Source organism: Bos indicus x Bos taurus, chromosome 15 (genome assembly GCF_003369695.1).
Source record: "Bos indicus x Bos taurus breed Angus x Brahman F1 hybrid chromosome 15, Bos_hybrid_MaternalHap_v2.0, whole genome shotgun sequence".
NCBI lineage: Eukaryota > Metazoa > Chordata > Mammalia > Artiodactyla > Bovidae > Bos > Bos indicus x Bos taurus.
In genome coordinates this window covers 49,146,670-49,163,949 of record NC_040090.1, presented here as the reverse complement: position 1 = coordinate 49,163,949, position 17,280 = coordinate 49,146,670, and the positions used below count along the sequence as shown (strand labels likewise).

Here is a 17,280-nt window from a genome sequence, read left to right as displayed (position 1 = left end):
GTGGACTGGGGTCCCTACCTTGCAGGCTCCCCCAACTCCAGCCAGTCAGGCGGCAGTGCAGACTGACGTTGCACATCTGCCATCCCTGTCTCCAACTCACACAGGTGTTGTGACATGTGTCCTGGGTCTCAGTCCTGAGCTCAGCAGAGAAGGGAAGCCAAGCCACCCTCTTCCAGTAGTGAAACTGAACTGCTAGGCTGGAGAAACTAGCCTACTTAGACATTCTGGAAAACTGCTCAGGCCTAATGCCTCTGGGTTTGGCATCTCCAGCCAGTCACCACACAGCCCACATGTGGCCCACCTAGGTGGCCCTCTGGTCTTTCTGCTGGGGAGGACTCAGCCAGCTTCTATGAACCCACTCTCCTCATGTATCATCCTCTCAGCTCTGTCCTGCTCTTGAGTTCCTCTCCAACGTCTTTTCTTAGGGAGAACTTTCCTAGAGTGCTTGCTGCAAAGAGTAGCTCTGGCTCCCCATACATCTCTGGGTTCACCTCTGAGGTCTCCCCAGGGCCAGTGTCAGACACCTTATTGTACTAAGACATGCAGAAGACCTGGAGGAAGAAGACATGAATGCTGCTGACCCCAGATTAGGGTAGGCTTGAATAACAACAGATCTGTTCCAACTTGAAAGGAGTTGGGGAAAGGCCAAACGATGGGATTAGAGTCAGAACTGGGTTCCAGAGGGTGGGCTTGTTGCATTAGAACCTAGAGTATTGGTGTCTCACTGTATCCTGCTGACTATACCAGCTGTCTTGCGTATCTCATTGTATGCACTGTTCGCTGAACCCAGGGTAGGTGAGGCGTGAACCAAGAGGCTGGAAGGAGATGCAAGGAGCCATAGGAACTGCAGACACATTTATTCTCTCCTGACTGGCACAGCACCCATGACAGCAGCCATAACATAACTTTAACATAGCTGTAATGTAGCCTTAATGCAGCCTCCAGGGCTTTTCAGGCGGAGCTTATATATACTTGCAGAACAAAAACAGCCTGTGGCCAAGAAGTACGTCGTGACATGTATGCATAGTGCTATAAATGATCTCAGCTCTTACATATTATTATTTACCAAACGTGTAAGAGCGAGAAACCGTGGAACAAGAGAAAGCCTGACTACTGCCACCACCAATTGCTCTTTCCCTACAATTGGCATCCTCGCTGCCAGGTCCACCTGCCTGGGGCATCGTATATCTTCATCTACCTACACTCTACTCTATTTCCACTCTGGAGTGATGTGAAAGGCAGGCCACCTACACTGGCCACCTTGGGTACAGGAGTGTAAACTTCTGTCTTTCCCCTGTCCTTAGGTCCTTCCAGGCATTGATGCCAATAATTGAAGCAGTGATACAAAGTGCATATGCAACTGCACAATTCATTACAGAACCCTGCTTCTACGCACTCTGACTTCACTTGACCAATTCCAGTTTTTCTCTCTATGCCACTGTTACTGGGGAAGAGAAGATAAATAAATACAGGGTAAATCAGTACATTTATTTATAATCACTACATTTATTTATAATCAGTACACTTATAAATACAGGATAAATTAGTACATTATCCTGATAAATAAAATCAGGATAAATAAATTCAGGGAAATAAGTACAGATCTGACTGAAACTTTGACACAGGTCTGCTATCTGTGAAGGGAGGAAGAAGGGATAATGAGGGATAGCATGCCATTAGCTTTCAAGCAAGTTTGAAACTACAGCAGATGCCTGAGATGCCATAGCTGGAACATGGTGGCTAAGTGGCTTTGAAAAATAAGTCTCATGCACTCAAGAGTCAGTTCTGTTGGCACTGATGATCTTAGCTAGACTTGCTGATGCGTTGAGGAAGCGGTCATCTGATCCAGTTCCAGCTTCGAGGGTCCCTTATCCTCCAGAAGTCTCTGTTTACAGTGTCTCTCATCCTCCAGCTTCCCCAGTGGCTCAAGCAGTAAAGAATCCACCTGGAATGCAGGAGACTTCGGTTCGATCTCTGGGTTGGGAAAAGCCCCTGGAGAAGGAAATGGCAACCCATTCCAGTGTTCTTGCTTGGAAAATTCCATGGACAGAGGAGCCTGGCAGACTACAGACCATAGTGTCATGAAGAGTTGGACAACATGAGCGCAGACTCTCTCCAGCAGGCACCATTTCCAGCATTTTACTGACCTAGGTTAAATAAGGAGAGTAAGTCCTATGAATCAGTTGGCCAACTTTAGACAAACAGCCTTTTTTCTTGATGAATCGATTGGTCTGCTTTTCCAAAAGCATTTATAATGAGATATACTAGCTATTGCACAGATTCTGCATCAGCAGGCCTGTAAATAATTGGGGGCAGTTTTATTACCCAAAAGCATTTAACTAATGCATTTAAACTGGCCTCGACAACAGTTTGAGTTGTTTTATTTGCTATTTGGACCATAGGGAATAACATGTTTGGAAACATGTTTTAGATTGGCAACACCCTCACTGGGGTTGGAAATTCTTGGTTAAACCAGTATAATTTGGGTGGTAAGTTATCCCATTGAGTTATTAACAAAATGTGCACAAATGGTAGGGAAGGAAATCCCCTCTCTGAGCCAAGGACTCTGTATGCGACAGCAGTACTGCAGCTCATATATCATTCACGGGCCTGGTGTGAACAACGAGGTCAGGCTTGATTCACAGTGAGCCGATTCATCAGGAGGAGGCAGAAGGGCCTTACAGCACGTCTTCCCAGAGTTCCAGGCCACTACATGGAGACCAGATGAGACAGTGCCTCCCCAACACATCAAAAAAAGCCATACATCATAAATATACTTAGAACACCCCAGCATCAATCCTGAGAGCTCTCCAACACCATGCACTGGCCATGAATTCTGAACTCCCAGAGCGTACTCCAAAACACAAGGCTAAACTTCGCTTTAGAGCCCCTTACCTTGTCTTAAGAAAAATATATAAAAGTATGATCAGTCCAATGATGATTACTACAATCATTCCAATAGAGAGCCAGTCAGTTTTCTTCTCAGATTCTGCAGAAAAAAGGAAGAAAACGTTAAGAGGAAGCCTATTGGCAGGGGCCAAAGAGATCACATGACTGCTTCTAGGATCGGTGTGGTTGTATGTCATCTTCTGTCAGGGATGGTACCACCAACCTTCTGCCACATGTCTTTGCCCTCCTCCATCCTATCACTTACACCTCCAGACGTCAAACAGCCTGTTTAGCACTTATCAGAAATACAGCAATATCAAACACCACATACAATATGCACATGCTGTGCACATGTTTAAAGCTTCCATAGCATTATACCATCCTGTATCACCTGTATACTGCTATAGACTGAACGTCACTCTCCCCTCAAAATCTGAATGCTGAAATCTTAATGCCCAGTATGACAGCATTAGGAGACAGGGCTTTGGGGAGGTGATTAGGTCATGAGGGTGGGGCACTCAGGAGTGAGATGAGTGCCCTATAAAGGAGGGCCTTGAGAGATCGCTCACCCTTCCACCTTGTGAGGACAGCATGAGAAGTCTGAAACCTGCAAAAGGGCTCTCACCCAACCATGCTGGCCACTAATCTTGGGACTCCAGCCTCTAGAACTGTGAGAAATGAAGTTCTGTTGCTTATAAGCCACCCGCATGCGTGTGCGTGCACGCTCAGCCACTCAGTCATGGCTGACTCTCTGCGATCCCATGCACTGTAGCCTATCAGGCTCTTCTGGTCCATGGGATTTCCCAGGTAAAAATACTGAAGTGGGTTGCCATTTCCTTCTCCAGGGGATCTTCCCAACCCAGGGATTGAACCCGCATCTCCTTCATTGGCAGGCGGATTCTTTACCACTCTACCACCTGAGGAGGCACTTATAAGCCACCTAGTCTGTGGCAATTTGTTACAGCAGTCCATATAGACTAAGAGGGCTTACCTGGTGACTGGTGATGGTAAAGAATCTGCCTGCCAATCTACTTCCATATTCTTACCTACAAGTCCCATGGACAGAAGAGCCTGGCGAGTTACAGTGCAGGGGGTCACAAAAGAGTTGGATACAACTTAGCGACTAACCACCAACAATGGTAAGCACCAACAATATACAACAAGATATATACATATCACCCAGCCCAGACAAATCCCTGATACCAAACACACAAAGCATATTTCAATTTCATATTCCCCTGTTTCTGAGATACCCTAAACACATATGTGTACACACCACCCACACAATCCCTGGTCTTTACTTCCAAGAACAATTTCTCTCTCCCTTCAGGATCATCTCAAGCCCCATCTGGCACACCCAGACCACATCCCTCAGGGCCACCAGTCAGCCTCTGCCTTCATGACCTCTCTCAGCTCTATGCAGATGCATTGGACCAACAGGATCATCCCCACCTAGGACCAGAGCCATGACCATAGAAGCCAGGTCACCTATTAGACCATCTGTCCTGGCTTAGGGACCTAATCTATTCTGCTGACTCTGGGGCTGATCTAAATCAGACCAATTTTTCTCCCCTTCCCTATATAACCAAAGTTTATATGATACTCCCCTCAAAATGAAGAATAAGGGAAATGTCCAGGAAGATGCTTACCTGGATGTAGAATCAACTGAAAGTCCAAACTCTGGATTGTGGGCAAGGATACATGCCATACCACACACTGATAGATGGTCCCATTGTCTTCCAGAGATGGCTTCAGGCTTAGGTGGCTAGTGATATTAAATGTACCATCCTCATTCTTGACTATGTGGTCAGTGGTGATGTTCTTGGAAAATTCCCTGAAGTGGCAATCATTCTGGGTCCACTTTTTCCATGTGATGTTGATATGCTCTGGGTAGAACCCACTTGATGTACACAAAATATGTCTGTCCTTGTTATGTTTCATCATGACTTGTTCAGACAAGTTGCTGACTGGCTGAGCTGCCAGGGGAGAGAAATCATTCTTTGAGGGTAGGTAGAGATTTGCTTATTATCAGCTCAAATGTCAGACCCATGGCAAGCCTTCAGGAAAGCGAAGTAAACTGAATGGTATTCTGCTTAGACTAAGTGTTCTGGGTACGTTGGTCCCAGTGCCAGTGGGGTACTGATATGCTGTGACCCTGAATCTCAGGCAGCTTTATAAAGCAGAGTTTCTTAAGCCCCTCTGTGTCATAGATACCTTTGGGAATCTGAGGAAACTCTTGGAATAAACACTTGGAATTAGCAGAGACTGCTAACTGCTGCCAGTCTCCATTCTTCCATGACACCTCCAAGTTAAAGCTGCTTCTCCCACCCTCCTCTGCAGCTGGGTGTAGTCATGTGAATTAAGGTCTGAAAGTTTGATTGTAATCAGAAGTGGTGAGAGCAACTTCTAAGAAGGATCCTGAAATAACAAGGGTATCTTAAAGAAAAGAACAGTGTCTCTCCCCCTCCACTTCCTTCTTTCTACAGAATGGCTGGAATAGTATGTCATGGCTGGGGACAGAGAAGCCGTTTCTAAACACAAAGCAGAAATGCAGGTTGAAGACAGAAAAGTGACAAGATAAAGGATCTTGGGTCCCAGATGATCAGAGCACTGCTATATCTGCCCTGGGTTGGCTACATTTTTGAGAAAGGAAAATAAGCCGCCTTCTTAAAAGCACTACTGACCTCTGGCTTCCCCTCTCACATGTAAAGATCTTGAAAGTCATCATTTCTATCCTTGGAACAGGAAATAAAGCTGAACTGAACAAATTGAAAATCCACAGTTTTCTTTAGATTCATCAAAGAATTGAGGTGACAGGGCAAGCCACCACCCTGTAAACCATAGACACACACAGGCAGATTGAGAGAATCACGGCCAAGATCATAAAACCTTAAGCAGAAGGTACTAGAGCAATAAACTGGTTGACATACGTAAGCACTAACTCTGACAAATTGCTAAAGGATAAGTGTGGACTAGGTTGAGAGTAAAAGACTCCTAGAGGCCCAGCCTTAGAGGGGGCCACACACTTTCATGAGTTGTTCCTCCAAGAATCCCACCAGGCTCTCACTGTGAAGATCCAAGAAAAATCCCCTCCTGTTTTGAGCAGGGAAGAGAAGAAAAATAACTATTATAACTATTTCAAAATATACCCAGGACTCCCTGGTGGTCCAGGGGTTAAGAATCCACCTGCCAATGTAGGGGACACGGGCTTGATCCCTGGTCTGTGAAGATTCCACATGCTGCAGAGCAACTAAGCCCATGTACCACAACCACCGAAGCCTGTGCACCCTAGAGCCTGTGCTCCGCAACAAGAGAAGCCACTGTAAGAAGAAGCCCACGCACCACAGCCTGAGAGTAGTGCCTACCTGCTGCAACTAGGGAATGCCGGTGCACAGCAACAAAGACCCAGAGCAGTCAAAACTAAGTAATTAAATAAAAATTAAATATATATATACACACACACACATACCCAGTGCATTCTCCACAATAAAGGATGCTCTCAAGGGAAAAGAATTTGCCCAAGTCTTATCTGACCTGGGATAGTGATGTTTAGCGGCTCCAGCCCCCTCTTAGCCTTCCTGTCTCACCTAGGAACACTTGTGAAGGTGAGACAGTCTAGCGGCTCAGGCAACTCAAAGAATGAGATTTAATCAGAAAATTATAAACAGCTTCCCCTCTATGACAACTTACCACTACATCAACAGAGCCCCAGAATGATAACAGTAGATTACAACTGAGAGAGCTGTTAAATGTAGGTTCTATTTCAGAAGGAGTTCATGAGGAAACTCAAGGAAAATAAGGCGGGGGGTGGGAGGAAGACACCAGAAGGAATCGAAGTCTCTGGCATCTACAGGCACAGCATTAACATTAAACAGAATGCAACTCCTAGCCAAAGAAATGCAGATCCTCATACCAAAAGCCTATTCACCTCAGTTCCTACTATCTGATACGGAATATCTGGTTTTCAACAAAAAATTACAAGGCATGCCAAAAAGTATGAAAAGACAAAGCAAGCATCAGACCCAAACTCTGGAATGACACAGATTTTGGAATGACCAGATAGGGACTTTTAAATAACGATTAAGCACATGTAACCTAGAGCCCATGCTCCACAATGAGAGGCCACTGCAATGAGAGGCATGCCCTATTTGTCACAACTAGAGAAAAGTCCGTGGAGCGATGAAGACCAAGCACAGCCAAAAACAAATAATTAAATAAAACTCTTTTTGAAAAAATAGTAGCCTTCAGAGCAAAGAAAATTATCAGGAGGAAAAAACTAAGGAAATCTGAACAAACTATGTAAGTAAGTGTTAGTCACTCAGTCCTGCCCTACTCTTTCCAACCCCATGGACTGCAGCCCACCAGACTCCTGTGTCCATGAGATTTTCCATGCAAGGATACTGGAGTGGGTTGCCATTTCCTTCTCCAGGGGATCTGCCCGACCCAGGGATCCAACCCAGGTCTCCCACATTGCAGGTAGATTCTTTACCGACTGAGCTACAAGTGAATAAACTATGGACGTTAATAAATAATAATGTATCAATATTGGTTCATAATTATAAAAATATAGCATAAATGCAAGATGTTAATAGGGCAAGTGGGGTGTGGAGGCAAGAGTAATATGGGAACTCTGTACTGTCTTTGCAATTTCTCCATAAATCTAATCCTCTTCTAAAAAAATAAAGTCTATTTATTTATTTAATTTTTGAAAGAAAAAAAAAACTTTTTAGGCTATCAGTTGCAGAGGAATTCTAATATACATCCCTACCTCCAAAATTGATATGTACAAGTCTTCAGTGAAATTGTGGAGAGCTCACAGATACTGCCCCCCAGTTATACTGAATTGTACCCCCTCCCAAATTCATATGTTGAACTCTTAAACTAATTCCCTCAGACTGTGACTATATTTACAGATAGAGTTTTTTTTTTTTAATTAATTTAATTGGAGGCTAATTACTTTACAGTATTGTAGTGGTTTTTGCCATACAATGACATGAATCAGCCATGGGTGTACATGTGTTCCCCATCCTAAACCCCCCTCCCACCTCCCTCCCCATCCCATCCCTCAGGGTCATCCCAGTGCACTGGCCCTGAGCACCCTGTCTCATGCATCAAATCTGGACTGGCGATCTATTTCACATGTGGTAATATACATGTTTCAATGCTATTCTCTCAAATCATCCCACCCTCGCCTTCTCCCAGAGCCCAAAAGTCTGTTCTTTACTTCTGTGTCTCTTTTGATGTCTCGAATATGGGGTCATTGTTACCATCTTTCTAAATTCCATATTTATGCGTTAATATACTGTATTGGTGTTTTTCTTCCTGACTTACTTCACTCTGTATAATAGGCTTGTTTCATCCACCTCATTTTTTTTAATAGCTGAGGAAGGCATTCTTTTTAATAGCTGAGTAATATTCCATTGTGTATATGTACCACAGCTTTCTTATCCATTTGTCTGCCGATGGGCATCTAGGTTGCTTCCATGTCCTGGCTATTGTAAACAGTGCTGCGATCAACATTGGAGTACACATGCCTCTTTCAATTCTGGTTTCCTCAGTGTGCATGCACAGCAGTGGGATTGCTGGGTCATATAAGCACATGCGCTGTGAGAGGGGCAAACCCAGTGTGGTCCATACACTGCGAGCACTCCCCACACATGCCAGTGATATTTGTTTGCAGTGTTCCTCCCTCCCCACAGCACAACTGAACAAGTGAGCCTAAATAAGTGACCATCTTTGCCCCTTTGTGTCAGGGCAGAAACTAGACACTGAAGAGACTTGCAAACAGGGGAAGCCAAAATAAACAAAGAGGGAACCGCTTCAGAAATGACAGGTTTAACAGATTAAAACCCTGTAGTTAGCATTGACTAAGTATTGGAAGGGGCCTATAAACCTTGAGAAGTATAAGCTGAAACAAGGAACTATCTGAAACTGAACTGACCCCACACTGCCCTCAACAGCTCCAGAGAAATTCCTAGATATATTTTACTACTATCATTTTTTAATTTTTTTATTTTTAAGTTCTTTATTACTCCTTTAATTTTCATTTTTATAATCTACTATTACCTTGCAAAAAAAAAGACCCTATTTTAAGGCAAATTTCATATATATATTTTTTATATTTTTTGTGATTTTGTTTTATATTTTTAATATTGTATTTTTGAGAGTCTAACCTCTACTCTAGATTTTTAATATTTGCTTTTTGGTATTTGTTACCAATTTTGTACCTTTAGGAATCTAATCTTCAGTTCCCATTTTTACTTAGGCGTGTGATTACTGGCTTGATTGCTCTCTCCCCTTTTGACTCTCCTTTTCCTCCCCAGGTCACCTCTATCTCTTCCCTCCCCCTTCTCTTCTCTACTTAACTCTGTGAATCTCTTTGGGTGTTTCGGGCTGTGCAGAACACTTAGGGAACTGATCACAGGCTAGATTGGTCTCTCTCCTTTTGACTCCCCCTCCTCTCCTCCTGGTCACCTCTGTCTCCTTCCTCCCTCTTCTCTTCTCTGTGTAACTCCGTGAATCTCTCTGAGTGTTCCAGACTGTGGAGAGCAAATAGGGAATTGATTACTGTCTAAATTGCTCTCTCCCCTTTTGATACCCCGAATGGCACCCCACCTTAGTACTCTTGCCTGGAAGATTCCATGGGCGGAGGAGCCTGGTGGGCTGCAGTCCATGGGGTAGCTAAGAGTCGGACACGACTGAGCGACTTCACTTTCACCTTTCAGTTTCATGCATTGGAAAAGGAAATGGCAACCCACTCCAGTGTTCTTGCCTGGAGAATCCCAGGGACAGGGGAGCCTGGTGGGCTGCCGTCTATGGGGTCGCACAGAGTCGGACACGACTGAAGCAACTTAGCAGCAGCAGCAGCTTCTCCTCCTGGTCACCTCTATCTCCCTCCTCCCTCTTCTCTTCTTCATGTAACTCTGTGAACCTCTCTGGGTGTCCCCCACTATGGAGAATCTTCTCACCATTAACCTAGATGTTTTATCATCGGTGCCGTATGGATGGAGAAGTCTTGAGGCTACTGTAAGAATAAGATTGCAAGTCAGAGCCAGGAGGCTTAAATCCAAAACTTGAGAACACCAGAAAACTCCTGACTCCAGGGAACATCAATTGACAAGAGCTCATCCAAAATCCTCCATACCTACCTGAAACCAAGCTCCAACCTAGAGCCAACAAGTTTCAGAGCGAGACATAACAAGCAAATTCTCCAACAAAGCAGGAAAATAACCCTGAGCACAAAAAAACAGGCGGCCAAAAGTCACACCAAACCCATAGACACCTAAAACTCACTACTGGAAACTTCGCTGCACTCCAGAGAGAAGAGATCCAGCTCTACCCACCAGAACACTGATGCAAGCTTCCCTAACAAGGAAACCTTGACAAGCCACTCGTTCAACGCACCCTCAGGGAGGATCCTCCACAATAGAGAGGAACCACAGACTTCCGGCATACAGAAAGGCCACCCCAAACACAGCAATCTAAACAAGATGAAAAGGCAGAGAAATATTCAGCAGGTAAATGCTCAGCAAACCAAACAAAAGAGGAGGAGATGGGGGTCCACCTGAAAAAGAATTCAGAATAATGATAGTAAAGATGATCCAAAATCTCAAAAACAAAATGGAGTTACAGATAAATAGACTGGAGACAAGGATTTGAAGATGCAAGAAAAGTTTAACAAGGACCTAGAAGAAATAAAAAAGAGTCAATCAATAATGAATAATGCAATAACTGAGATCAAAAGCACTCTGGAGGAAACCAACAGAATAACTGAGGCAGAAGATAGGATAAGTGAGGTTGAAGATAGAATGGTGGAAATAAATGAAGCAGAGTGGAAAAAAAGAATTAAAAGAAATGAGGACAACCTGAGAGACCTCTGGGACAATGTTAAATGCCCCAACATTCAAATCATAGGAGTCCCAGAAGAAGACAAAAAGAAAAGGCCAAGAGAAAATACTTGAGGAGGTAATAGTTGAAAGCTTCCCTAAAATGAGGAAGGAAATAGCCATCGAAGTCCAAGAAACCCAGAGAGTCCCAAACAGGATAAAGCCAAGGTGAAACACCCCAAGACACATATTAATCAAATTAATGAAGATCAAATGCAAAGAGCAAATATTAAAAGCAGCAAGGGAAAAGCAACAAATAACACACAAGGGGATTCCCATAAGGATAACAGCTGATCTTTCAACAGAAACTCTTCAGGCTAGAAGAGAATGGCAGGACAAACTTAAAGTGATGAAAGAGAAAAACCTACAACCCAGATTACTGTACCCAGCAAGGATCACATTCAAACATGAAGGAGAAATCAAAAGCTTTACAGACAAGCAAAAGCTGAGAGATAGGGTTTTTACTAAGGTTGTTGATAAGTTAAAAGAGATCATTAGGTTGAGCCCTAATCTGACTCATGTCTTTATAGAAGGAGATTAGGATACGCAAGCACAGGAAAAAGACAACCAGCTACAAGCCAAAGAAAGAGGCCTCAGAAGAAATCAACCCTGCTGTCACCTTGATCTCAGACATCTAGACTCCAAAATTGTACGAAAATTAATTTCTGTTGTATAAGCCACCCAGTCAGTGGTGTTTTGTTGTGGTAGCCCCAAGCCCATCCACAGAGAATCCAACCTACTTATAATAGCAGACAGAGGAGTTCAAAAAGGTGTTTAGGGAAGAACGTTGCTGTTGTTAAGTCTTGACTGAGCACCTGCCTTAAAACAGCACTGGCCGAGCATTTTCATACATGATCTTATGTAATCCTCGGAACACCTCAGCAGGTAAGATTTGTCACCTCATTTTAAGTGGGAAAATTCACAGGCAAAGATATTAAATGGCTGACCAATCACTCAGTTTGAAAGCAGCAAAGTCAGACAGAATAGGATTCAGACCCATGGAAACAGAGTGCAATCTCTCTCCTTCCCCAGATACCTTTCAGAGGTATCTCTTCTGGTATAGGTACCTCTTCAGAGGTATAGTGAAGGCTAACTATAGACATACCAGGGAAATTATCTAATTACTGTGAATATCTTTTACTGCTACTTTAAATGGACCAAGCTCTATTCTGAGCATTTTACCTGCATTTAAAAAAAGTTTTTAATTGGAGTATAATTGCTTTACAATGTTCTGTTAATTTCTGCTGTATAACAGTGTGAATCAGCTCTATGTATACATATATTCCCTCCCTCTTGAGCCCCTTCATCCCACCCGCCCATTCCACCCTTCTAGGGCATCTCAGAACACCGAGCTGAGCTCCCTGTGCTGTACAACAACTTCTCACTAGCTATCTTACCTGCATTTTTCTGAGCCACTTCTCTACAATCAATTCTCTTAGAAAAAATACTGTTACATCTGTTTAGAGTTTCAGCGTGATTAAAAACTTGCCCAAAGTTGTTAAGAAGTCCATGGAAGTCCTGGACTCAAACCTATGTTCTATTTGACTCCTAGGCCCATGCTCTAAACCTCTGCTCCACTCAGCCCATCCACATCTCCACTGCAAGCCCCATCATCATAAGAACCACAGGGCACTGCCCTCAGGCACTCACCTACAACCTCCAGCCAGACACTCCCCTGGGCCTTCTGAGGAGTAACCACCAGCTCACAGCGGTACTCCCCTGCATCCTCCAGCTGCACACGAGGCAGCTGCAATGAGGCATCTCCCTTCTGCAGACTCCGTAGAGACACCCAGGCTCCACGTTGGGATGTCTCCCTGTAGTTTCCGAAATACTGAAACAGTTTGGTGTAGGTTTCAGACTTTCCAGTCTTCTGAAACCACGTGATACCCATACTTTTGATGTCCAGGTGTGGAGAATCACGGATCTTGCAAAAGATAGTTACATTTTCATTCAAGAAAACCATCTGAGTCCTCCCTGCCATCTCCACTTGCAGTAAACCTGTGGCAACAAGAGAAGGTTATGGAAGACCCTTGAAAGAAACATAGTCCTGGTACTCTAAAACACAATCATGTGATTGGAAACATCTTCCCCTTTTTGGGGGTGGGGGCAGGTCTGGGGGGGGGATCCTCAGATACAAAACCCCTTAGTTCATGGCCCCTTATTAATCCATATAAAATCCTTGAACTTTGTTCTTTCCTTCCCCCAACCAACCCCACCCCAAGCCCATCCATCCAGCCAATCCACCAATATCCAAAATAAAGCAGTTTCCTTTCCACCAACCTGGCCTCTTCACTGGCTTTTGAGGGACCAACAGGTGGAGCCCACTTTCGGTTACACCCATGCACTCTCAGTAAAGACTTTAGTGACGTCAAGATACACAGGTGGAGTCTATTTCCTTTTCTTTTTAAAGGGAATTTAAGGGACTCTCAGCTAGTATGATCCATGGCCCAATTCCTTCGCCCCTGTTGAAGAGGTTTCCATTGAGTGTTTTTTGTTTTTGGCCACCAAGGGTGGCATGCGGGATCTTAGTTCCCTCCCAACAGAAATTGAACCCCCGCCTCCTGCAGTGCAAGTGGAGTCTCAACCACTGGACAACCAGGAAAGTCCCGGAGTAATCTCATTTCACATTTTTTATTTTTTCCCTCAGTTCTAGCAACTAGCATGATGCAAGGGATAAAGAAGTTTACAGAACACCAGAGCACAAACTTGAGGAAACACTTGTTCTCAGGCTCCTACACGAGGCGACTCTGCACAAAGCAGGGATTCAGTATGTAATTGTTCAATAAATCAATCAGCATTTTCCGAAAGCTACCTCGGGGTTATTCGCGCCCCTATATTGAAAAGCAGAGATACTACTTTGCCAATAAAGGTCCGTCTAGTCTAGGCTATGGTTTTTCCAGTGGTCATGTATGGATGTGAGAGTTGGACTGTGAAGAAAGCTGAGCGCCGAAGAATTGATGCTTTTGAACTGTGGTGTTGGAGAAGACTCTTGAGAGTCCCTTGGACTGCAAGGAGATCCAACCAGTCCATCCTAAGGGAGATCAGTCCTGGGTGTTCATTGGAAGGACTGATGCTGAAGCTGAAACTCCAGTACTTTGGCCACCTCATGCGAAGAGTTGACTCATTGGAAAAGACTCTGATGCTGGGAGGGATTGGGGGCAGAGGAGAAGGGGACAACAGAGGATGAGATGGCTGGATGGCATCACCGACTCGATGGACCTGAGTTTGACTGAACTCCGGGAGTTGGTGATGGACAGGAGGCCTGGCGTGCTGCGATTCATGGGGTGGCAAAGAATCGGACACGACTGAGCGACTGAATTGAACTAAACCCAGCCGACTGCGATCTCACGGCCTAGCGACCGCTACCCCTCCTCCCTCCCTCCTTCTCTCCCTCATCCTACCTGCGATGAGCTGGGAGCGCTCCAGCACCAACACCGACATCAGAACGCGGAGCAGCCACACGGAGTCCCACCGCACGCGGCCAGCCGCCCTCTTCGCCATTGCAGTAGCCTAGCTTTACCCGCGGCCTCGAACTTCCTCTTTGTTCCTTCTTCTTAAGAGTGAGCAGCGCCTAAGAAGTGGGTAGAAAGTGTATTCTCTCGCGTCCAGACCGAACTATAGGCGTATTTAACTAAGGTCTCTGGGCCCCTTCTGCAGAACTCTGCAAAGTCGTCTTGGTCACTCCGTTCACGAAGAAGGAAAAGTTTCACCGAGCGCCTGCTCAGTCGCACCTCCGCCAGCTGCGCGGGGAAATGGGCTGGGCTGGAAGCCGCGGGCCAGGGAACAGGCAATCCCCACCTCCCAGCGCGGGGTTGACGGGCGGCGAGCGGCGGGGCGGCCGAGCGGAAGCAGGGCGGGGCGGAGGGATGCGCGCACCGACGGAGAGTCACAGGGGGTGAGAGCAATCAAGCCAGTAATCACACTCCTAAGTAATAATTGGAACTGAAGATTTGATTCTTAAAGGTACAGAATTGATAACAAATACCAAAAAGCAAGATTAAAAATCTAGAGTAGAGCTTAGATTCTCAAAAATACAATATTAAAAAAAAAATCGCAAAAGTTATAAAAGAATATATATATGAAATTTGCTTTAAAAATAGGGTCCTTTTTTTAAGGTAATAGTAGGTTTTAAAAATGAAAATTAAAGGGGTAATAAAGAACTTAAAAAATGATAATAGTATAATATATCTAGGAATTTCTCTGGAGTTGTTGAGGGTAGTGTGGTGTCAGTTCAGTCCATTCTAAAGGAGATCAGCCCTGGGATTTCTTTGGAAGGAATGATGCTAAAGCTGAAACTCCAGTACTTTGGCCACCTCATGCTAAGAGTTGACTCACTGGAAAAGATTTTGATGCTGGGAGTGATTGGGGGCAGGAGGAAAAGGGGACGACAGAGGATGAGATGGCTGGATGGCATCACCGACTCGATGGGCATGAGTTTGAGTGAACTCTGGGAGTTGGTGATGGACAGGGAGGCCTGGCATGCTGCGATTCATGGGGTCGCAAAGAGTCGGACACGACTGAGTGACTGAACTGAAAAAATGGTTATTATAAAAGAATGTCCTTGTTCAGTTTCAGATAGTTCCTTGTTCCAGCTTATACTTCTTCTCAAGGTCTGTAGGTCCCTTCCAGTGTTCAGTTCACTCGCTCAGTCCTGTCCGACTCTCTGCGACCCCATGAATCGCAGCATGCCAGGCCTCCCTGTCCATCACCAACTCCCGGAGTCTACCCAAACTCACGTCTATCGAGTCGGTGATGCCATCCAGCTATCTCATCCTCTATCATCCCCTTCTCCTCCTACCCCCAATCCCTCCCAGCATCAGGGTCTTTTCCAATGAGTCAACTCTTCGCATGAGGTGGCCAAAGTAGCCGGTGCTAACTACAGGGTTTTAATCTGTTGCACCTGTCACTTCCAAAGCTGTTCGCTCTTCTTTGTTTATTTTGGCTCCCTCTGTTTGAAAGTCTCTAAGTATCTAACTTCCGCCTTGACACAAGGCGGTGAAGGTGGTCATTTATTTAGGCTCACTTGTTCAATTGTGCTGCAAGGAGGGAGGAACACTGCACCTGTGGGGAGTCCTTGCAGTGTCTGGGCCACACTGGGTTTGCCCCCACTCACGGCGTGTGTCAGAAGCATGTGTGCTTTCCTGGTCTACACTGCTCAGGCTCCAGGTTGCTCTGCCAGGGAACTGTCTGAGGTGGGCCCTGGGTTGCATGCACTTCCCAGGTCTACGCCGCTCCGGTTCAGGTTCTCAGGTGCTCCACCAAGGCACAGACTCGGTTGGGCCTGCGTTTTGTGCCCTTCTCAGATACAAGCAGCTCAGGCGACCAGGTGCTCGGCGAGTGCGCTCTCCCCAGGTGCAGTGCATCTTATCACCTCCCCGGTCCCAGCCACGCGTTTCCTGGGTGCGCAGCGGTAACGCTGTCTCAGGTGTGTCTCCTCTGGGGAGCAGATCTCTGGCTGCGACCCTCCTGGCCAATGTCAACAGGAAGACTTGGTTAGCAACTGGGAGCCTGCTCACAGTTTGGTAGGGGATGCCATCTCTGGGGCTGAGTTTACCCCTTGCCTTCCGGCTCTGGCTATTGCCCACCTGCCTCTCTGCCTCCGGTGGGGGATGGGCCTGTCCGCAGCCGGCTAACTCTCCTCTGGTATTTGCTCAGTCCTTTGTTCTGTGAGCTGGCCTGGCAGTACCTTATGTTAGAGCTTTACACGGGAAAGTTCTCTCTCTCTCTCTCCTCTTTTTTTTTTTTTTTCCTCTCTGGCTATCCCATGGTTTGGGTTGCTATCTCATGTTAGCTCCCTCAGATTGCCCTCGCATTCAGGCCTGCTCCTTACTCTAAGCAACGCAGCCTGAACCTCCCTGTTCAGCCCCTGCTAGCTGGTGGCGGACACGAGCGCGTCTGTGCTACTTCTCCGCTGGGAGTTGCAGTTAAGCATGTAATCTGTGGGTTTTATTTATTTATTTTTTCCTCCTGGTTCTGATGCCCTCTGAGCTTCCAAAACTCCCTGCAGACCCGCCTGTGAGAGGGTGTCCTGGTGTTTGGAAACTTCTCCTCTTTTACAACTCCCTCCCCGGGATAGGGCTCCATCCCTAACTCTTTTGTCTCTGTTTTTATCTTTTATATTTTGTCCTACCTCCTTTCGAAGACAATGGGCTCCCTTTCTGGGTGCCTGGTGTCCTCCGCCAGTGTTCAGAACTTGTTTTGTGGTATTTGGTCAGCGTTCAAATGAACTCTCAATGAATTTGTGGGGGAGAAAGTGGTCTCCCCTTCCTATTCCTCCACCATCTTAGGACCACCGCCTGCAATGTTGAGTTTTAAGTCAGCTTTTTCACTCTCCTCTTTCACCCTCATCAAGAGACTCTTAAGTTCCTCTTTACTTCTTGCCATTAGAGTGGCATATCTGCATATCTGAGGTTGCTATTTCTCCCAACAATCTTGATTCTGGTATTACTGACATGATTAAATAACATCCTCTGTGGAAATGTATGATAAATCCCTATACCTGCCC

At 45.5% G+C, this 17,280-nt stretch overlaps 1 protein-coding gene across 1 annotated transcript; it reads right to left on the bottom strand.

Annotated features, from left to right (window-relative positions):
- Positions 1 to 1,486: 1,486 nt before the first annotated feature.
- NCR3LG1 (natural killer cell cytotoxicity receptor 3 ligand 1) lies at positions 1,487 to 14,730 on the bottom strand. The gene is made up of 5 exons (XM_027563402.1): positions 14,177 to 14,730; positions 12,426 to 12,773; positions 4,539 to 4,865; positions 2,896 to 2,989; positions 1,487 to 2,147 (listed from the first exon to the last, which is right to left on the bottom strand). The coding sequence occupies exons 1-5, from the start codon at positions 14,274 to 14,276 to the stop codon at positions 1,808 to 1,810; spliced, it is 1,209 nt and encodes a 402-aa protein (XP_027419203.1). The 5' UTR covers positions 14,277 to 14,730; the 3' UTR covers positions 1,487 to 1,807.
- Positions 14,731 to 17,280: the final 2,550 nt, after the last annotated feature.

Excerpts from the sequence above, each read along its gene's own strand:
- NCR3LG1 (XM_027563402.1), bottom strand. The coding sequence starts at position 14,276 with ATGGCGAAGAGGGCGGCTGGCCGCGTGCGGTGGGACTCCGTGTGGCTG. Across the intron at positions 12,774-14,176 it reads GCGCTCCCAGCTCATCGCAG|GTTTACTGCAAGTGGAGATG; the intron begins GTAGGATGAGGG and ends TTGTTGCCACAG. Across the intron at positions 2,148-2,895 it reads TATATTTTTCTTAAGACAAG|GTCAGTAAAATGCTGGAAAT; the intron begins GTAAGGGGCTCT and ends TATTTAACCTAG.